This window comes from Pleurodeles waltl, chromosome 12 (assembly GCF_031143425.1).
Source record: "Pleurodeles waltl isolate 20211129_DDA chromosome 12, aPleWal1.hap1.20221129, whole genome shotgun sequence".
Lineage (NCBI taxonomy): Eukaryota > Metazoa > Chordata > Amphibia > Caudata > Salamandridae > Pleurodeles > Pleurodeles waltl.
Window position 1 is genome coordinate 679,518,130 of NC_090451.1, and position 22,786 is coordinate 679,540,915.

Below are 22,786 nucleotides of genomic sequence, written 5' to 3' on the forward strand. Positions count from 1 at the left end.
CTTCTATTATAAGGCCTATCCCAGGTTAATATCTATCCTTCAAGAGTCCCCTCTGCACGAGGCTACCTGTGCAGAGATCAGGATGTGCACATCAATAGTCTCACATGCATAGCCCACAAACTTGTACACAGCATGTACACTTATTCACATGTAACCAGTCAAGTGCCCTATTTCCTAGCTGCATCACAGGAGCCTTGCCTTAAAAGGCAGACACTGATGGTAAACATGTTCAGCCCATATACTATGTGATTACCGCGGGTGAGATATAAGTAGTGAGACCCACACACAGTAAAAAGTTTAAAGCTGGCTGATCAAAAAGCAAATAATCTGGGTGTAGTAAATGGGCAGAACCCATTTGCAATAACTAGAAACACTGGAATACAATAGCAACAAAGGGTTATAACAACAGGAAACAGGAGCAGATAAGCTGCAGTAGGAAAACAGGTACTAATAAAACAAGGAATAAGGAATTCCCAAATCACACAGGAACTAGTAACAAACTTTTAAGTAAAGCAGTAGGACATCACTCGTTCACACCAAGTCAGAGCAGTAAAGATGGTTGTGGGAACAGTAAGCATTGAACTTACAAGGAAGAAATATTTGGAAGCTATGGAGGAGCACATGTGAGGAGACAGAGTCAGTGAGAGTAATTACCCAGGTGGTTAGGAACATGGATTGACCATTCTCCATTTCTTGATTCCCTATTTCCTTCTTTTACCTTCTGACTTTAATTCACCTTTCCTTGTTAATATTTATTGCAGCCTTTCCTCTAACAAGGAAAGGTCAATTAAAGTCAGAAGGTAAAAGAAGGAAATAGGGAATCAAGAAATGGAGAATGCAGTAGGTTAGAGAGAGGAAAGGAGCACTGGAGGGGTGGTGGTTTATTTACTGTCCACCATTTTCTTCACTTATGGCAGTTCCTGCAATGGCAATGCTTGCCACTGTACATGGACAATTGTAGTTAACCTGAAAGGGAATTTAGTGAAAGGCTGGTGTGGCAGAGAATTTGCTTCTGCCAGTTCAGTGGTCTTGAAGTGTGTCCATCAATCTTTGAATCAGCTCTGAGTATCTACTAGAGTTTCTAAGCTACAAAAATAACGAACTTGTTTTTTCACACTGATGTTTTTGCCCCCTCGTGTTAGATAGCAAGTTTTCTTTACTTTGACTATGTCTTTGAACTGTGGAAAAATATCATCATTCAACAAAATGGAAGAGAAGATCATCACACTATGAAAAACCTGCAGATGTGCTAAAAGGAAAACCTTTTCATAAAATCATTCCAAGGCATCCTTCCACCCCTTCATTGCCTTTTCACTCAAGCTCATCTGTTTGTTGCTTTTGTGGTCACCCTGAAACAGCTGGTGTTCATGTACAATGTCACACAACATACTCAGGTTTTCTAGGACACAGAATGGCTAGGGGAGAATTATGGTATTTGTTTATTATTAAACAATACTGTGCTGAGATTAGGTATACTTGATAGCAGCCATGATACGCTTTTCTCTCATAGAACAGCAAATCCTTACATGTCACAAATGAGCACCCAGGGTATGACCTAAAACAGTGGCCAATATGGATGAATATAGTGGCAGATGTCTGCAACACATGAACTGTAAAGACAACATGACACTCTTGTGTTTGTACTTCTAGATGCATAGAGGTTTGCCTGCCTAAAGGATCAACCCATGTTTCTGCTTGTATTATTTTCCTTACAGTTTATTAGTTTTGAAATGAACAATATTCAGTAAACAGTGACTTAGACATAGATTTATCTAATCTTCATAATCGTTTCATTGTGAAAAAGGACACCCTGTTATTTATCACTCTGTAGCTTTATTTAAGAAAGTTGCTACTTTACGACCCTTAAGGCTTGAGAGGTAAAAGGACATATAAAACTGTGCTTCAAAATCTGGTTTCATTCAGTTCTAAAATGCATATGCATGCAAAATATTTTAATAATATAGATGATGATGAAGGACCATGGTTTCAGCTTCTTCTAATCTTGCTGCTGTCACTTGGCCCTCGGCTCATGAGAAACTGCTTTGTGTTTCTCTCAGACCTAAACAGGATTATATAGCATTTTGGTACAAATATGCAAAAAACAAGGGCAGCACTGGATGATAGGATAGCAAAAATCTCCATAGCCACCATGTACTTTCCCTTGGTGCTAAGGTAGGCTGGAATAAAAGAGGTCCAAACACTTAGGAAAGCAAGCATGCTGAAGGTAATGAATTTAGCCTCATTGAAGCTGTCAGGCAGTTTTCTTGCAAGAAAAGCAACAATGAAACTGATAGAGGCAAGAAACCCAAGATATCCCAGCATGCACCAAAAAGCAAAGGAAGACCCATCATTACATTCAATTATTATCTTTCCAGGATGACTGTGAATGTTATAGTCCGAAAAAGGTGTGTAGAAGGTTAACCAAATGACACTTATAAGAACCTGAATGGTTGTACAGACACTAATCACTATGTAGGACAATCTGGACCCAATCCTTCGCATGATGTCACTGTTGGGTTTGGTGGCACTAAAGGCAATGACTACTAAGATGGTTTTGGCCAAGATGCAAGAGACACAAAGAGCAAAACTGAACCCAAATGCAACCTGGCGAAGAAGACATTTCTCTTTGTTTGGTAAACCAATAAAAGACAAAGAGGAGAGAAAACACAACACGAAAGACAGAAGAAGAAGATAACTGAGAAACCGGTTGTTAGCTCTGACGATAGGGGTGTTCCTGTGATGAATGAAGAGTCCTAGGATAGCAACAGGTACTGCTGATAATAAAAAACTGATTGCTCCCAAGGTGGCTCCTAAAGGGTCCCCATAAGAGAGGAAGTCAATGGTCTTCGCTTTACATTTGTCTTGTTTCTCATTGGGCCACTGATCCCATGGGCACATGGAGCATTCAATAGAATCTAGAATAGCAAGGAATCAAGAATTAAGAAGGGGCCTCTGTTTGCATTCCCTATCAGACAGCACATGTGTTTTTCATTGCTTTTGGAACACTTACCAGTTTGGTTGGAAATCTCCCCCTGGGCACATGGGATACAGAGATGACAGCAGATAGCTTGCCCTGGCTGAACAGCTTTCCATGAGCCAGAAGGACAGCTGGGACTGCATACAGACAGAGGTACCTAATAATCAAAAGCAGTGATGACTACAGAATACATTTTATATGAGCTGAAAGTGGAATTTAAGGTTCACACAAGTGTTAGTCTAATACATGAGACCAATAGCAGATTCCAAGGTCTAACTTGATGTTAGGAATAACCCATCTATACCAAACATGTATGACATTGCCCTTATACAGGCATGACATTTGTAGACAGAGAACTACTTTTATACATTTATACAATGGTGGATATAGCCCCATCTCTTTATATCATTAAAGTAATCAGATCAAATAATGAATAGTTAAGAAGTATTAAGACACTGATAGCCATAGGTTAAATATAGGGAGACTGGTGTTTGGGCTTTGGCCCTCCACCAAATTTTGGAATATGTTAGAGATAAAGTGATGGGTAAAGTGGCCCTGGATAAAATGGTATTTTTGACACATTGTCTTTACATATATCAGGGTGCTATGTATGTGATCCCATAGAAGGTGTTTACAGCATTGGACCGACTGCTGGTGGATCGGATCTGGGCAGGTAAAAGAAGAAGAGTCAAATTAACTTCGCTGAAGAAAGATTGGGGTAGAAAGGGAGTTGGACCTTCCTGTTACGGACCTTTAATGTATGGCAACCTACTTGCAACCCACTGTGCAATAGCTAAATGAGAGGCAAGAGTTGGGAAAATAGATTTTTGGAAGGAACGCATGAGAACATCCCTTTACAGAACTTACTGATGGGAGACAGGAGTGTTCAAACTCAATTGCCCTTTAGAATTAAAATGTTTGTGTAATCTGGGAGAAGGTGGTAAAAAAGCTTATAAAACTCCCGCCATCTGCACCTGACATGCAGATTTGGAGCATGCCACCCTTCGTACAAATAGCCCAAAAGAAGACAACAGACACCAGCAGACTTATATTCAGAAAACTGAATCTTGGCCTTTGAGGGGTGCCGGAGCATTGGGTCACTTTTTATAATATTCTCCGTTAGCTCACACAGGAAGCAAAATCTGAACCACTTTCCCAGAGGTACAGAAACCTCCCTTACAATAATATATATTCACTGAAAAAAACGAAGGTTACAGGGACGTTATAGTTAGGTTCTGAATTTAGTCGTACAAAACCACTGAAATTCAGCAGTTAAAGTTAGAGTTCTTTCAAGTAACTATAACTCGAGCCCTGCGGTAACTGTAACTTGCACCCTTGCCATGCACAGTTTTCTTATCAATAATGTTATTGCAAACATTGCAGTGATATCAAAGATGCCATACAAGATCTCATCAGTGACATCATTTGTGGAGTCATTAGCTGTGCATGACAAAGGCGCGAGTTATAGTTACCTTAGGGCGCGAGCTATAGTTACTTGACAGAACTCTAACTATAACTGCTTAATTTCTATGGTTTTGTATGAGTAAATTCAGAACCTAACTATAGAGTCCATGTAACCTTTGCTTTTTTTCAGTGAATTTCTACGTTTTTTCAACGTAAAGTAATTTAAATTACTACACGTTATTCCAAACCCCGCCGCATGTGGCCTTCCAGCCAAGCCCTTATAACCACCCAACCCCACGCCACACATGGCTTTTGGCCGTGCGCAGAGCAGGTTGCTCACAGGGCCTGTCTCTGTCAGTGGATGTATGAGTGGGTGCATGAGTGCCTGAGTGGGTCTGAAAGTGCGTGTGGGAGTCTATGAGTGGGTCTGAGTGGGTGCATGAGTGCCTGAGTGGGTGTGTGAGTGGGCACCTAAGCCTTTTAATGCATGTATAAGTGGATGAATTAGTGTATGAATGAGTCTGTGGTTTTTTGTTTCAATATTTCAATAATTGCGAATATTTTGCCAATAATTCACGGATATTCATGAAAATGCATGAAATTTCACGACTATCGCACACTGTGATGCCAAATTATATTAAACCTATAATTTGCCTCTAAAACACACCTATATCAAACCCCTGGGGTCAGTGTATGTTCACGCTGACCCCTTTTGCCACTTTCAATTTGAATATTCAACCACGGGGACCATGTCCCGTGAAATAAAATGGCAGTCACAGTTTTGTAGTCATGTTGTGGTCAGCCCAAAGCAACGCTTCTTTTCGCACGTGTATTCTTGAAAATTTATGAATTTCGTGAATTATTCATGGCCAGAGATATACAAATCTATTTACCCTTACATTTCTCCTAAACTACTGAATGGATTTACACCAAATAACAAAAAGCACAATTAGCGTACCACCAGCTAGCTTTCTGCCAAACTTAGTCTAATTACGCCCAGTGATTCGTGCTCTAGACAGGTCCTATGGGAATTAACATGGGAAACACAATTCTTTTTAAGCCTCCTTTTTCTTGGTCCCTGCTTGACGGATCACCCTGAAACGTCCAGTACGCAACAAGAATCACGGGCCAGATTTTTTTGAAATTTTCATGAAGATTCAGCAAACTGTGTAAAATCTACCCCAGATGCACACCTGGATGGCAACTCGAAGAGGCTGATTTCATACATGTTACACAGGGATGCCAAATGCTAAAAGGTTTTTGGACTGAGGTACTTGGTATGCTCAGCCATTGTGTACAGAAGGAACATTTCAAACCAAGTCGAAGTTGTGCTTACTAGAGTTAATCCTGAAAAAGAAAAAAGGTTGCCTAGGTAGGAATTTTATGATGTTGGGCACTATGTTTGCCAAAAGGCAAACAGCCATACACTGGCTTGGTAGCAGGCCACCGCCTGTTGACAGCTGCGTCACAGACAAGGTGGAACAGGGCGAAGAGGAGGTAAAATGGGTGAGAAATGATGACGAACTAGCCAAAGACCTGGAGTAGGCAATAGGGATATGATCCCTCACTGAAAAACAGACCACGGTAAGGGTGTGTTAATAAAATTCATGATGTAGATTGGTTCCATCAAGTGATATGATGGCTAAGATATTTGGTGGCCTGTACCATGTCAATATTGTGGCTGTTCAGTGGAGCATTGGAATTGGCAAATAGCCTTAACATGAATGTAACCAAGGGAGGGACAAGTCCTCGCTATTTAAAATTGGCTGACATTTTGAATATGTAAGAAATATTGTGCTACTCAGCTTAACAATGTCGTCCTAAAGGAGATACCAGCAATATTGTATTCTGAGGTTACTGAGATTAGAGAGTGTGACAAAATGGGGGAAAAAGGGAGGGAGTGTGGTATTTGCCTCTCAATTAGGTTAATGTTGTTGATATTCACCCTGTCTACGCAGGAACCACAATCTTAGTCAGGGTAAAGTCACAAACACACCATAAAAAAACCTGTGCACACCCCCTGCTTGCTTGCCACAGAGCGGTCAGGCTTAATTTAAGAGGCAATGTGTAAAGTATTTGTGCAACACTTCATTCAGCAAAACAATGAAAACATCACACAAGAAGATACCTCACCTGGTTAGTAAAATAGAACTTAATGTAATAAATAAAACAAGACTAAAACAACAAAAATCAAATTAGCAGAACTTGAGTTATGAATTTTTAAAGAATGAACTGTAGAAAAGTGCTTAGAAGCAAAAAGTGCCAACTGAGCTATCTGGTCGCAGAGTACCGGGACAAAGTCAAAAGTTCAGGCTGACCACGAAGGAGTGTGGGCTGGCTACAGGGCCCCTTTTGGTCCTTGAAATTCCAGGGCGGAAGCATTGTGGTGGTTCCGAACCACGCCATCAAGGAGATATATTGATTTTACCCACGCAGTCAAGGAGATGTGTCCAAGTTCCCCACTCAGTGGCAGTTATGCGTCGGAGCCGAGGTGTGATGGAGTTTGTGTGCATGATCTTAGACAAGTGATCAATGTTGTGGCGGTGCACTAGTTATGATAAGCACAGTTGCTTCGATGCAGAGTTTGTCGTAGTCATTGAGGCTTTCATCAATAGAAAAGCAGGAGCCTTGCGCCAAAGAAAAAGGTGCTGTGCTGGTTTTGGAAGTGATGCACTGGTTTTATCCATGCAATGGTGGAAAAGTGCCAGTTCTGCCCACGGTACGGTGGGGATGCAGTGGTTCTGCTGGAGCAGCACCTGAGATTTACCACCAAGGGTCCAGGACTAGGATGGCCCCACATAGCAGGTCAGGCTCACAGACAGAGAGTCCAGTTAGGTTGGTTGGAAGTATTTTGTGTCCTTGAGACTTCAAAAAACAGAAGACCAGACAGCTGCCCATTGGAGCTACTCTGTATGTTGGATTCAAGTGATGTTGTTCCTGTTATTCTGACCCAGGCAAGGAGGGCAGCAAGAATCAGGTCAGCACAGCAAGAAAGCAGTTCTTCCAAAGCAGCAGTCCAGCAGAGGGGCAGTCCCTCAGCAGCACAGCAGTCCTTTTTCTAGCAAAGTATCCACAGGTCCAATCGTGTACTGAGTTGGTAGTGTTTAAGGTCCAGTTCTTGTACCCAGAGGTGCCTTTGAATTGGGAGAGACTTCAAAGAAGCCTTTGAAGTGCACAGAGATCCTCCCTTCTTGCCCACTACAGGGGGGATATGCAGCTCTTTGTGTGGGGTCAGGACACCGCACATTCAGGTGTAGGTAAGAGGTTGTGCTCAGCTCCTCCCTCCCATCCTGCCCAGGATGGCCCAACAGGATGTGGATGGATCAAGTCACTACTAAGCTCCCATTGTATGCGGCCTTCTAGAGTGAATACACAAAGCCCAGCTGTCATCCACCCTTAGACAAGTGATCAGAGACAGGCTGCAGGCCAACAGGGCTAAGAGCAGGAAAATGACAACTCTCTAAAAGTGCCATTTTCAAAATTGTAACAATAAATCTGAATTTACCATTAAAGAGGATTTATCATTACAATTACTTAGGTACTAAACATGACAGATCTATCTACCCTCAACCAGAAGTTACAGCTAATTAAATGTACTAAACAATCCCAAATTATATCCTGCAAGAGGGGTAGGCCTCAGTAGTTAAAATGAATATGGGAGATTTTACTACCAAAACATATAAAACTTAAACGTAAATGTGCTACCTTTTCATTACCCAGCACCTTTAAATTCCATGTCAACATGGCAGTGTGTTACTGTATTCAGGCTGCAATGGCAGGCCTGGTACATCTCTTAAAATGCTACTTAAGTGGGGAGCACAGGCAGTGCCACAGGCCCACTATTAGCAATTACTTTACAGGCCCTGGGCACATATAGTGCACTTTACTTGGGGCTTACAAGTAAATTAAATATGCCACTTGGGTATATGCCAATCAAATCATGTTTTAGGGAAAGAACACAAGCACTTTAGCACTGGTTAGCAGTGGTAAAGTGCACAAAGTCCTAAGGCCAACAAAAGTAATCCACCAAAAAGCAGAGGGAAAAAGAGAAAAAGTATGGGGCTGGCCTGCAGAGAGGGCCATTTCCAACAGTCTATGTGCCTAATTTATATTGGTTAATCCATATAGAGTTTGTGTCTCCAAGGGCTTATGCATTTACTGGATCTAATTCACATGTCCTAAATGTTTAATATATTTGTAGTACTTTTGTGTTTTATTGCCACAATTCAATGCTTAACTTAACACTTTTATGTTTAATTGCTATTTATATCTCTTGTGAATGCCTAACAATGATCTTATTAAACAAATGTTACCTTGAATGCACCTAGAGGGAATGATTAAGTTAACATATGTATTACGTTCCACCACCTACCTGTTTCTTACCAGCAGGCCAAAAGACAGTGCTGGTATTAATGAAGAGAACATCGCCTGGAGGGGCACTGACATTGTAGCTTCCAACCTTCTGTGGTTTTAGAGTTCCCTCTGGACTTTTCTGCCAGTTGACAATATCGTACACGGCTGCTGGATTTCCACGCTCATCAAAGAACAAGTCTGCATCAGCTCTTCTCTGAAAATGGAGATTCTTCACATAGTGAAGTAGCTAGATAGTGGAAGAAAATTTGGAGCTGAGATTTCAAAGTTCCCACAATATTAGCACCTCCTTTGTTAATGTCAAGCACGTTCATTATTTTGATTAAGTGTGATTTGGACAGCATTCTCTCACATGGATGTTTGCTCGAGAAGGCTTTCTGCCCAATTCACAAACCGTATTTTGGAGGAGGTAAAGTAATACACTCAGAGTACTATTTACTTACTACTAAATACATTCCTATGGTTGGAGATCCCTAACTCTGCCTCTCCTGCCCTTTCTTTACAGAGATCTCCACCACAGCGACAGAGATCTCTGCACACATAGCTGCATGTTTTTGTTCTAAATAGGGGAGGCATCGGGGGAGTGGTGGGAAAATGGGGAATAATAACTACAAAATGGAAGACGTTAAGGGAAAATTAAGGAGGGAATACATGGAGAGTTGTTCTAATACAAAAAACACACGATATGCTTACAAAGAGGAAAGAAAACAAATTAGAGAACTTGAGTCTACTATTCGCAAGCTGCAGCAGGATGCTGATTTGTCATGGGATGAACAGAAATGACTTAAGATAGGAGGGCAGATCAAGGTGGCCAGAATTGACCTTGAAACTGTCTTAAAAATCAAAATTAGGAAAAGATGGGAATTTAGTAGGCTCTCCCATTATGATTATGGTGAGGGGTGTGGTAAGTTACCAGCCTGGAAGACGAAGGTTGAACAGACAAGAAATAATATTAAAACTATTCTGGATGAGGACACAGGTCGAAACTGCATGGATGATGGAGAGATAGAACAGGCCTTTACCTCTTTTTTTCAGATGTTATACCCAAATGACATAGAGTTATTTGGTTATCAGATAAAGGAATACTGTAGGAAGCTGGCTCTGTATATACTATGTCAAAATGAGATATAGGCCCTCATTACGACTTCGGGGGTCTTGCAAGAAGACCGCCGAAGCTGCGGGTGCCACACTCCCTATTTTAACATTTCCACTGGGCCAGCGGACGGAAACAGCGTTTCCGTCCGCTGGCCCAGTGGAAAAGTCACATCAACATTGCAGCCGGCTCATAATAGAGCCGGCGGCAATGTTGATGTGCAGCGGGTGCAGCAGCACCCGTCGTGCATTTCACTGCCAGAAATTCAGGCAGTGAAATGCGCGATGGGGCTGTGTCTGGGGGCCCCTGCACTGCCCATGCCAAGTGTATGGGCAGTTCAGGGGCCCCCAGGGGCACCCTAAGTCCCCCTTACCGCCAGCCTTTCCATAGCGGTGTTTACTGCCATGGACAGGCTGGCGGTTGGGGACTCATAATTCCCATGGCAGCACTGCTTGCAGCGCTGCCCTGGGGATTATGACCGCCTGGCGGTCAAGTAAAGGGGCAGGCGGTGTGGCCGTGGCTAATGCGCCACGGTCATAATTCACTGGCAGAACACAGTGTACCGCCGGCCGCCAGGGTTGTAATGACCCCCATAGTGTGCACAGAGTCCAGGGGTTCCCCAAGAGGCTTGACAGAGGCAATAATTTACTAGTTACTTACCTTTGGTAATTAAATATCTGGTAGAGAAATATTCTAGTTACAGATTCCTTACCTTTGAATTTCCCCAGGCGTCAGACTGGATCTAGAGAATTTTTCTTCGAGCAGTACCTCTGCGCACAGTCAGGTGGCGTCGGTTGAATCAATGTGCGTCATTGGCATTGTGTTCGCCGTGATGACATCGCGGTCGTATATAGGGGCCACCCCGGCACGCTGATGTCAGGTTCTTTTCACAACTTTCCACACCAGTAGTGTGGAGCCATGAAGAACACTGAGAGTGGTGCGCCAAAAGTAGGGCCCTCAAGGGAAAGTTCCTGTCCCTAGAAATCAGTTCGCAGTGCGGGTAGTATGGGCAGGTAGGTAAGGAATCTGCAACTAGAATATGTCTCTACCAGATATTTTGTTACCGAAGGTAAGTAACTTGTACATCTGATAGAGACTTCTAGTTGCAGATTCCTTACCTTTGAATAGATACCCGAGCAATACCATCCCCGGTGGTGGGCCTGCAAACTAAGATCACACCAAAAAGTCCTGCAGGACCGAACGGCCAAAGTAGCTGTCCCTTCGGACCTGATTGTCCAGGAACAAGTGCTTGGTAAAAGTGTGCAGAGATGCCCATGTTGCTGCCTGACAAATATCCAGGACTGGAACGCCCTGTGCTAGCACTGTGGTAGCAGCAGTAGCTCTGGTGGAGTGAGCTTGCAAACCTTCATGGGGTTGCTTTTTAGCCAGAACGTAGCACATTTTGATGCATAAAAATACCCATCTTGAAATGGTCATCTTCTTCATGCCTTCCCCTTCTTTGCACCCACATATCCCACAAAGAGTTGATCGTCTACCCAGAAGTCTTTGGTATGATCAAGATAGAACACCAATGCTCTTTTTGAGTCCAGACGGTGGAGTCTCTCCTCTTCATGAGAGGGATGTGGGGGTGCATAAAAGGTAGGCAATGTGATGGACTGTCAGACATGGAAGGGTGTCACTACCTTGGGTAGAAAAGAAGCCCTCGTGCGAAGCACCACTTTGTCAGGGGTATGTGGAGAGAAGAGGTGGCTTAGATGACAGAGCAAGGAGTTCACTAACTCTGCGGGCAGAAGTAATGGCAACTAGAAAGACAGTCTTTATAGTTAAGAGCCTTAGAGGACAGTTGTGAAGCGGTTCAAACGGGGTACACATAAGGTAAGTTAAGACCAGGTTGAGATCCCATTGGGGCATGATGAATCTGATAGGAGGAAAAAGATGTGTGAGGCCTTTAAGAAACCTCCCAGCTATGGGAGATTTAAATAAGGAAGGCTGATCAGGTGACCTAAAGCAGCAGAGATAGCAGAGAGATATCCCTAAAGAGTGCCCAAAGTGGAACCCTGCCGGGCAAGAGAAAGAATAAAGAGATGAACTTGAGAGAGAGGAGCAGATAGAGGATCAACAGAATTGTCGATGCACCATGCCACAAATTTCTTCCAACAACAGGCATATACGGTTTTGGTTGAGGGACATCTAGCTGCCAAGATAACGTCACAGACTTCAGGTGGCAAGTCAAAAGACGTCAACTGTTGCTGCTCATTCTCCACGCAGGAAGTCGCAGAGTTGACAGGTTCGGGTGGAAGACCTTTCCTGTGCTGCTGCAATAGAAGATCCTCCCGAAGAGGCAGTCTGATCAGAGGAGCTATGGCCATGTTCAAGAGCTCGGATACTAGACTCTCCGTGCCCAGTCCGGAGCCACCAGTATTACTTGGGCCCGGTCTTGCCTGATCTTCTTCAGAACTCTGGGCAGAAGTGGTTTTGGCAGGAAGGCGTACAGGAGGCCTGAGTTCCACTCACGCCGAAGAGAGTCGCCGAGCGAGTGCCCCCTTGGAAACTCCAACGTGCAAGACAAATGACATTGCGCATTCTCTACCGAGGCGAACAAGTCTAACCAAGGTTCTCCCCACTGCAGGAAGAGACCTTGCGCCACCTTCGGATGGAGACGCCATTCATGATCGACCATGAATCGTTGGCTGAGTTTGTCTGCTCTGGCGTTCAAGGAGCCTGCCAGGTGTTGAACCACCAGGGAAATGCCCAGATGTTCCAGCCAAGTCCAGAGACAAAGGGCTTCTTGACAAAGAGTCCACGACCCCACTCCGCTTTGTTTGTTGCAATACCACATAGCGGTGGTGTTGTCTGTGAACACCTGCACTGCTTTCCCCTTGTGGGAGGAAAGAAATGCTTTCAATGCTAGTTGAATCGCTCTGAGCTCCAGATGATTGATATGGAGACCGGTTTCAGCCGGAGACCAGATACCTCTGATCTCTGCCTCGCCCATGTGGCCACCCCAACCCAAAAGTGACGCATCTGTCACGATCGTAAGATCTGGTTGGGGAAAGGAGAGGGATCTGCCCTGGACCCAATCCTGATTTATTAACCACCACTGCACGTCTTTCGCAGTCACTTCTGAGATCTGGACCTTGTCGGAGAGATTCCCCTGATGCTACGCCCACTGGAACTTCAGGTCCCACTGCAGAGTCTGCATTTGCCATCTGGCATTTTGAATGAGCAGGATGCAGAAGGCCATGAGGCCCAGCAGCCTCAGAGTCAGGATACAGGCTGAAAAATCTGTATCATAGCCCGAATATCCTGGACTCGCTTTTCGGGAGGATATGCCCGAAACTGCACTGTGTCCAGACTAGCTTCGATGAAAGAGAGCGTCTGAGAAGGAGTCAGATGTGACTTCGGCATGTTAACAGTGAACCCCAGCGAATGCAAAAGGTTCGCCGTAGTCTGGAGGTGGGAGACAACTGTCTGGGGCGAGTTCACCTTCAACAGCCAATCGTCGAGGTAGGGGAAGTCTGGGACCCCTAACCTGCGCAGATGAGCTGCCACCACTACCATCACTTTCGTGAATACCCGAGGGGCACTGGTAAGGCCAAAGGGGAGCACGGTAAACTGAAAGTGCTCGTGACCTGCCACGAATCGTAGGTAACGCTGGTGGGCCGGCAAGACGGGAATGTGGAAGTATGCGTGTTGCAAGTACAATGCTACCATCCAGTCTCCGGGATCCAGGGCAGATAGGACCTGAGCCAATGTCAACATTTTGAACTTCTCCTTTTTTAGGAAAAGTCTGAGGGACCGAAGATCTAATATAGGTCGAAGACCTTAGTCCTTTTTCAGAACCAGAAAGTATCGGGAATAGCAACAAAGACCTACTTCTGGCAACAGAACCCCCTCTATAGCTCCTTTGGCCAAAAGGGGTTGGACTTGCTCACAGAGAAGCGCCATATGATCTTCCGATATCTGACTGTATGAAGGTGGCATGGCTGGAGGAGATGTCTCGAAGGGGAGGGAGTAGCTCCATCTGACAATTTGGAGTACCCACCTGTCCGAGGTAATGGCTTGCCTTTGGGGCAGGTGATGGCGTATCCTGCCACCTACTTGCTCCTGATGTACCTGTGGACTAGGAAGGCTTGGAGGCTGAGGAGGGGTTGGGAGTGGACTGGGCGACCCGCTGGATCCCTAATCCCAAGGAACGTGGGATCCCACGTCCGTGGCCGCACAGAGGCTGTACAGGATGCGTGGGTCTGTGGCCAGGTGGAAAAGGACACGGTTGGGTGCCCATTCCGTAGCCACGAAAGAGGTAAAGGCAAACTGCTGGGGACTAGGCGTGGGCACGAGGCCAACGGACCGGGCCATGGCTTGGCAATTCTTAAAGCGCTCGAGCACCGAGTCTGCCTTGTCTCCGAAGAGACGTGTGCCATTAAAGGGCATGTCCATCAAGGATTGCTGAACATCTCCCGAAAAGCCAGACGTTCTCACCCAGGTGTGGCGTCGCAATGCCACCGTTGATGCAACCGATCTGCCCAAAGAGTCGGTCGTATCCAGTCCACAACGAATCATGAACTTAGCTGCACCCCTCCCATCTGTTACGGCTTGGGACAGGACAGTCTGGGCCTCCTCCGGAACTGCAGGCTGCACTTGCGCAACCGTATCCCAGAGAGTATGGGAATGGCAGCCTAAAATGCATGTGGTGTTCACGGACCGCAGCGCTAGACTGTTGGAAGAAAACAACTTCTTCCCCAAATTATTGAGTCTTTTTGATTCCCTATCCGGGGGTGCGGCAGGGAATTCCCAGATAAAGAAGAAACCTGGATGACAAGGCTCTCAGGCGTGGGGTGTCGGGTCAGGAATTTTGGGTCTGACGGCGCAGGCCGATGGCAGCCGGCAATCGTCCTATTCACAGGAGCCCCTGTGATGGTCTGGACCAAGTACACAAAAGGACATCTGTCAGTGCTTCAATTGAAGGGTAAAAGGGGCTCGGAAGAGGAAGACCCCGTTGAAGCACGTCGGTTAGGATGTTAGGACTAACTACCTCAGAAGGAAGCTCGAGGTCCAAGACCTCACCAGCCCTTCTCACCACCATAAAGTAAGAAGCACCCTCCTCAGTAGCCACACCAGTAGGAGAGAGCATACCAGTGTCAGGAGAGGTGTCTAGTCCACTGGCATCACCCAAATCCTGCACCAAGTGCATTTGTGGGTCAAGCTGGTATTCTAAAGGTTCCAGCGACCCCTCCATACTCTACCCGTATCCATACCCACAAGAATAAGGGTCTGGATCAACCCTGGGCCCAGGAGAGCCCATAGAGAATGGAATCAGCATTGATCGACATCATTCCGGCTCTGGGTCGTCAGGTATGAGTATGGGATCAATGTCAATTGTGAACCCAACCGGTGTCGGGAGCGTCGACATCTGACCCGATGCCGGGAAAGGTCGCCGTGACATGACCAGCGTCGGGACGGATCTGCGATTGGATCCGGAGGGGCCCTCCGGATCCAAGGCCGAAGCCAACGGCTTTGAAAACGAAGAGACCCCAACCGACTCATCTGTGCCCGAAGGCTCCGAAGGTGGGTCGGACTGCCTAAAAATGAGGCGCATGGCCTCGTAAAACTCTTTGAGTTGGGTGGGGGTGGCTCCGGCTCCCAGGCAGTCGGGGAATCGCAGAGCCGACCCAGAAGAAGGCTCCGTTGACGGAGGCCTGGAGGATCGACGCTCCTCCTACGTCGTATCATCCGATCAACAGGGTAAAGTCAAAGAACGCTTGTCTTTCTTCGACTTCTTCTTTGTGTGACCCGAATGTCCCGATGACTTGGAGGACGAAGGGTGGTTGAGACTCCGCAGCTGCTCTAAAGACCTTCCTCTCGAACGGGACCGTGAGCGCGCGGATTTGAGTGTCGGGCCGCCATGAGCTTTAGGGACCGATCCCTCAAAGTCTTCGAGTTCATGGCCCGACACTGGAGCACGACTTCGGGTCATGATCTTGCTCCAAACACCATAAGCACACGAGGTGCGGATCCATCACCGACATAGCCCGGTGACAGGAGTCGCAGGGCTTGAATCTGGTCTTGCGGCACATCACTCGACGCATCCATGAACTCGTCAAAAATACGACAAAAATGTCGACGTAGTGAAAAAAATGACTGAGGTAGCTCTTCTCCGGATGTGCGCGTAGGCTGACGCGGGAAGAAAAGTACTGACGTCAGTGCACCGGGATGGCACCTATATACGATCGCGATGTCATCACGGCGAGCACGACACCAACGACGCCTGCAGAGTCGACCGACGCCACCTGACGGCGCGCAGAGGTACTGCTCGAAGAAAAACTTTCTGGATCCAGTCTTACGCCTGGGGAAATTCAAAGGTAAGGAATCTGCAATTATAAGTCCCCATCAGATATATAATACTAATGCTCTATTTGTTGTTTTGTGGTCGAACAGTTAGGCTTATCATAGGGTAGTGTTAAGCATTTGTTCTACACACACAAGCAATAAGTGGAAACACACACTCAATGACTTTAACTCCAGACCAATAGGTTTTTATGTAGAAAAATATTCTTTGTTAATTTATTTCTAGAACCACAAGATTCATTTAGAAGGTAAGTACATTAAATGAAAGGTACTTGGCATAGGTAAGTTCAACACTTTGAATCAAATCCACAATGTACACAGTTTTTTTTTAAATGGCAATGAGCTATTTTAATAGTGCAATTTTCTTCAGTTCCAGGGGGAGGTAACTAAAGTACAGTTTTAGAGGTAAGTACCACACTTACAGGTTTAGGGGCTTAATATGACCCTGGCGGAAGGCGGAGAAGCGGCGGTAAGACCGCCAACAGGCTGGCTGTCTTTTTGTTTGTATTATGACCATGTCGGTTACCGCCATGGTCATCCGCCGCTTCTCCGTTCCGCATGCCAGGGCGGAGACGACCACTGGGCTGGAGACCTGGGTCTCCAGCCCGGCGGCCGTCACTATACCGCCAGCGGGATTTGGACCCTGCTGACCACCATGGATTTCATGCGGTTTGAAACCGCCATGAAATCCATGGCGGTAAGCACTATCAGTGCCAGGGAATTCCTTCCCTGACACTGATAGGGGTCTCCCCCGCCCCCCAACCCCACCCATACTCCCTCCCCTACCCCACACCACCCCTACCACCCCCCAAAGGTGGCAGGACCCCCCTACCCACCCCGACCCCCAACATAACATCATTCATACACACACGACATGCACGAAGGCACCACCAACACACATACACGCACACACACCGACATACACGCCAACATCCACACACACAGTCAGACATGCACACCCACTTTCAAACATACACGAACACATCCATACAGACATACCTACAGACATACACGCACTCATTCTCAAACACACAACACCCCGCAACATACACGCACTCACACACCCCTTCAACATACACACGCGCACACCCCCATGCACGCACACAACACACAACACCCCCCACCCCCATCCCCTCACAGACGATCGACTTACCTGGTCCGACGATCCTCCGGGAGGGGACGGGAGCCATGGGGGCTGCTCCGCCGACACCACACCGTCAACAGAACACCGCCACGGCGAATCACAGGACGTGATTCGCTGGGCGGTGTTCTATTGGCGTGGTGGTGGAGGTGGAGCAACCTCAACTTCCCCGCCTCTCGCCAGTATGGCTGTTGGCAGCTCTCCGTCTGTAAAAGGACGAGGAGCTGCCAACGGTCATAATAGGCCGAGCGGCAAACCGCCACCACTGGCGGTCTTCCGCACGGTGGTCCCTCGCCAGTCTTGGAAAAAGACTGCCGAAGTCATAATGACCACCTTAGTCTCCAGGGCATAGATAGCCCACCGTTGGGGGTCCAAGATAACCCCAAGCACCCAGCACCAGCAACACAGGGCCAGTGAGGTGAAGAAGTCAAACAGGAGCCAAAATAACAAGGGGGCCTATGTAGACAGGGGTTACTCCGGTTCCGGTCTGCTTGCAGGTAAGTACCCGTGTTGTCGGAGGGCAGACCACTGTTGGGGGTTCAAGATAACCCCAAACACCCAGCATCAGCATCACAGGGCCAGTTAGGTGCTGAGGTCAAACAGGAGCCAAAATAACGTGGGCACCTAAGGAGACAGGGGGTACTCCGGTTCTGGTCTGCTTGCAGGTAAGTACCCGTGTTGTCGGAGGGTAAACCAGGGGGTTTGAAGGAGCACTGGGGGGGGCCCAAACAGGCACAGAAACCACACCCTCAGCGGCACAGGGGCGGTAGGGTGCAGTGTGTGAACAGGGTGTTGGGTTCTCAATAGAACTCAATGGAGGGACCAGGAGGTCACTTAGACGTTGCAGGCAGGGCACAGGGGGAGGCTTCTCGGGCAAGCCACCGACTGGGCAGTGATGAGAGCTGCCTACTGGCTGTTGGTGCAGCGGTGGTCATTTGTTCTCAAGCCTGGGGGCTAAGGGTGCAGTGCTTCTCCAGGCGTCGGATATCTTTGTCCCGAGCAGTCGCGGTCAGGGGGGTCCTCGGGATTCTCTCTGCAGGTGTCGTCGTGGGGGTTGTGAGGTCAGCCCGGAGTGAACCCTTGGTTGGAATCACCTGGGGGTCCTCTCTGGGTAGTTGGTTACTCTGGGCATGGGCCAGGGGCGTCGGGTGAAGAGTAGTTTTGGACTCACGCTTCTGGAGTGAGATGGGAGTCCCTTTAAAAATGGTTTCTTTGTGTTCTTTTTGGACAGGTCCGCTGTCCACAGGGGTTTCTTGGTTCTCGTGATGCAGGCAGACCCCTGGAGGCTTTTCAGGGGTTGCTGGTCCTGCAGAACGCATTGCTTCTTTTCTTGCAACTTTTTGAAGCAGGAGACGGGCCAGTAGGGCTAAGGCCGAGTCAGTTGGTATCTCCTTCTCTTCTCTGCGGGGATGTCAGCCCAGCAGTCCTTCTTCATGTGAGGTCGTCAGGAATCTAAAGAGCTGGGTTCAGGGTCACCCCTAAATACTAAATTAGCCAATGGCTACTGTCCCTGAGGGTGGCTACACCCTCCTTGTGTCCACTCCCTTTGGGGAGGTGGGCACATCCCTATCCCTATTGGTCCTAATCCTCCAAAGCAAGATAAAGGATTTCTCAAGGAGGGGGTCACTTCAGCTCTGGTCACCTTAGGGGTGGACCTGGCTGAGGGGGTGACTCCTTATTTTTCTCATTATCCCTCCGGACTTCGTTCAGGGGCGGGCAGCTCCACTAGCTGGAGCGCCCTGGGGCACTGTAACACCAGCCTATGAGGCTCACCGCCAGGTGTTACAGTTCCTGCAGGGGGAGGTGTGAAACACCTCCACCCAGGAAAGGCTTTGTTTCTGATCACAGAGTGCAAAAAAGGCACTCACCCCAGATGGTCAGAAACTCGTCTGAAAGTGTCAGGCTGGCACAGACCAGTCAGTCACACACTAGCAGTAGGGCTAACATACAGGGGGCATCTCTAAGATACCCTCTGTGTGCATTTTTCAATAAATCCCACACTGGCATCAGTGTGGGTTTATTGTGCTGAGAAGTTTGATACCAAACGTTTCAGTATTCAGTGTAGCCATTATAGAACTGTGGAGTTCATTTTGACAGACTCCCAGACCATATACTTAATATAGCTACCCTGCACTTACAATTTCTAAGGATTGACTTAGACACTGTAGGGGCATAGTGCTCATACATCTATGTCCTCACCTGTGGTATCGTGCACCGTGCCTTAGGGCTATAAGGCCTGCTAGAGGGGTGACTTACCTATGCCACAGGCAGTGGTTTGTGGGCATGACACTATGAGGGGATTGCCATGTCGACTTTGTATTTTTCTCCCCACCAGCACACACAAGCTGCAAGGCAGTGTGAATGTACTGAGTGAGGGGTCCACAGGGTGGCATAATACATGCTGCAGCCCTTTGAGACCTTCCCTGGCCACAGGGCCCCTGGTACCAAGGCTACCTTTTACAAGGGACTTTACTGGGTGCCAGGGCTGTGCCAATTATGGAAACAAAGGTACAGTTTTAGGGAAAGAACACTGGTGCTGGGGCCTGGTTAGCAGGGTCCCACTGTTAATTAAAGTTGGCATCAACACTAGGCAAAAGGTGGGGGGGTAACTATGCCAACAGTGGTATTTTCCTCCAAAATACCTTGCTGAGAAGGATGTCCCATGTTTAGAAGACAACTTTAGGCAGGAGTTGGAAGCAGACATTAATATGGAGGAGCTGTATGAAGCAATAAAGAGCCTTAAGAGGGGGAAGACACCTGGTCCAGATAGCTTACCTAATGAGCTCTATATCTTACTTAAGGACGAGTTGGCCCCAGTCATGGCGGAGGTAACAAATATTGTTTTTGTTAAAGGATTAGACGTGCCAAAGTCTTGGGAATAGTCCATTGTCAGCCTAATTTTAATTAATTCCAATTTTAATTAAAATCCTGCATTATGTGAATCTTACAGGCCTATCTCTCTTTTAAACTCAGACTACAAGATTTATACTCATATTCTAGGAAAGCAGCTCAAGAAGGTGATTGGTTCACTAGTCCATGAAGACCGAAAGAGTTTTATTACAGGAAGACAACTCTTTGAGTTCATGCATGATCTTGTGGGTGCTATAGACCTGGCAGTTAAGGACAATCTCCCTCTGGCAGTACTTACATTTGACATGGTTAAATCCTTCAACAGAGTGAGTTGGCCTTTTTTGCACATGCTAATTGACCTCTTTAAATGTGATGATGTCTTCTGGAGAGCAATTAGGGATTTATATGAGAATCTAGTAGCCAAGTTATTGATCAACAGTAATCTCTCTCAGCAAATTAAGATCAGTAGAGGGACACGTCAGGGCTGCCCGCTTTCCCCCCTCCGCTTCAATCTGTACATTGAGCCCCTGGCACTAAGATTAGGTTGAATCAAAGTATTATTCCTTTTGAATACAAGGGATGGGAGAAAAAAGTGGTACTTCATGCAGATGATTAAATGGCGTACACAATAGACTTGGCTTGATCACTTCAAAGTATTTTGAACTCATTAGAGGAGTTTACGAAAGTAGCTGGGTATTCAGTCAAACAGCAAAAAAACATGATTATGCAATGGAACATCAGTTATAATAGCCCCCTGGTTAAGCTGGAGATAAGGTACTTAAGGATCCAGATAATGGTTAACCTAAATGAAGTTGCACAGGTCAACTTTAACAATTTAATGACAGGCATCAGAAAACTGTTAAAGAGCTGGGTGAGGCTCCTGCTCTTCTTCATTGGTAGATCGAATATTCTGAAGATTTCTATACTTCCAAAGTTCAACTTCATCTTCATTGTGATCCCTTTAATAGTTAAATCGGTTTGGTTTAAGAAGTTACCGGGGAACTGAGTAGCTTTGTCCAGCACGCGAGGAGTCCAAATTAAGTGGAAGAAACTATGTAGAAAGAGAGATCAGGGAGGTATTGAAAGTCCTGATCTTTATAAATGTTACATGGCATTAAGTTAAAGAATATAAGAGGGCTACAGAGTGACAACTCCGGCTTCATTCCCCTTTTCAAGGCCATAACAAAGCATTTCCCTAAGGAAGGGGATAACTTTTTATTTAAATTCCGTCACCCAAAATTATTTAAAAAGATTAGGCTAAAGATCTTGATGGTGGCCTGCAAGCTTTGGTATCAGGTCCGGCGGACACTAGGCATGCCTTTGCACCAATCTGGGACTCGCTGAGTACTCCTAAATGTCTCCAGGATAAATTATCAATCCTCATGATGAAGAGAGGGTGTATGATGCCCACATGTTTTGGCAGCGTCCCATTTTCCACCATTACTGGCAAGAAGTGGGTAAGGTGCTTATGGTCAGCCCAGAAGCCGAGGTAAGCTTTTCCTTAGTAATTTTGGGGTGCTAGACGATGGAGGGCAGTCTAAAAGAATCCACAAGAATCAAAGGTTGCTTTTGTTCTATTAATTATTTTGGCTCAGCTGGAAATATATTTGAAATGGGTGCTTCCCTCACCTCCAACAGTACATGAGTGGTTGGAGTCACTAGGCTTAACCGTTTACACAAGTGTGGCCATCCAAACAAGAGGTCCAGGTTCCGGGTGTGTGAGGAAACTGGGCTGATTGCAGAAGCCCCTAACCTATTGCCCTCATTTTTCACTATGCTGGTGTTTTCCTGACTCTGATGCTACCCTGAGCACTGCTAAACTGTCCTAGGGCTTGTGCTCTGATTAAAATGACATATGAAAATTAGGCTCATTATAATTAACTGTACCAACCTACCTATAAGTCCCTAGTATATGGAAAGGCATGTAGGTTTAGGGACCCCAGCATAGGTAGTACACCCCTAGGTGTACTGCTGTGCTGCCCAGCATCATTTTAAAGGCAGGCCTGATTTGCTGGCTGCTTTTAAGTTAAAGATAACCCTAAATTCGACTTTGGAGTTAAAAGTCTTAAACTACCTTATGTTTTATCATGTCACCCCCTAAGGTGTGCCCTGGGTGCCCCCAGGGTTGGGTGTTATATAACTATAAGCAGCGACCTTATAAAAATGTTTTATAAACCCTGGTGAGGGAAAATAACCTAATTAAATTTTCTCTCACTGTAGGGAATAGGCTCCATAGGCTAAAATTGGGAGACTCTATTTTTAATTGATAAAGTCCCAAAAGGAGCTAACTATTTCAAGTTTGGCATCAAACTGATTGTGGTAATAAATCCAACAACTTGCCATTGTTGAATTTAATATAATTAGTTCAGGGAAAGTGTTTTAGAACTCTGGTTGAAAGTTGCCAACTTCAGCTATGTAGTGCCCTTCTCTGATTGGTCAGCCTCTGGCAGCCTGGCTTGGCCGCCTTGTTGAGGTGTGAAGTGGCCTGGGCTGAACACAAGCGAACTGCCTGGGGGAGGAGACCTGCCCCAGCAGATGGCAGAGCAGGATAGAGGGAGAGTAGCCAAACTTGTCTTCAAAGGAGAGAAGGATATTTAGGACAGCATCTGTACCTCCCCCATTTCCTGCAAACCCAGACAGC

The 22,786-nt window shown here is 46.4% G+C and overlaps 1 protein-coding gene across 1 annotated transcript in view; it reads right to left on the minus strand.

Moving 5' to 3' along the window:
• Positions 1 to 1,986: 1,986 nt before the first annotated feature.
• The window catches only part of LOC138267253 (extracellular calcium-sensing receptor-like), a 32,956-nt gene continuing 12,156 nt past the window's right edge, over positions 1,987 to 22,786 (minus strand). Inside the window, exons 3-5 of the mRNA XM_069216110.1 lie at positions 8,754 to 8,948; positions 3,011 to 3,134; positions 1,987 to 2,915 (exon numbers count right to left, since the gene is read on the minus strand). Of these exons, the coding sequence (XP_069072211.1) occupies positions 1,987 to 2,915; positions 3,011 to 3,134; positions 8,754 to 8,948 (1,248 nt within the window). The remainder of the gene's footprint in view (positions 2,916 to 3,010; positions 3,135 to 8,753; positions 8,949 to 22,786) is intronic.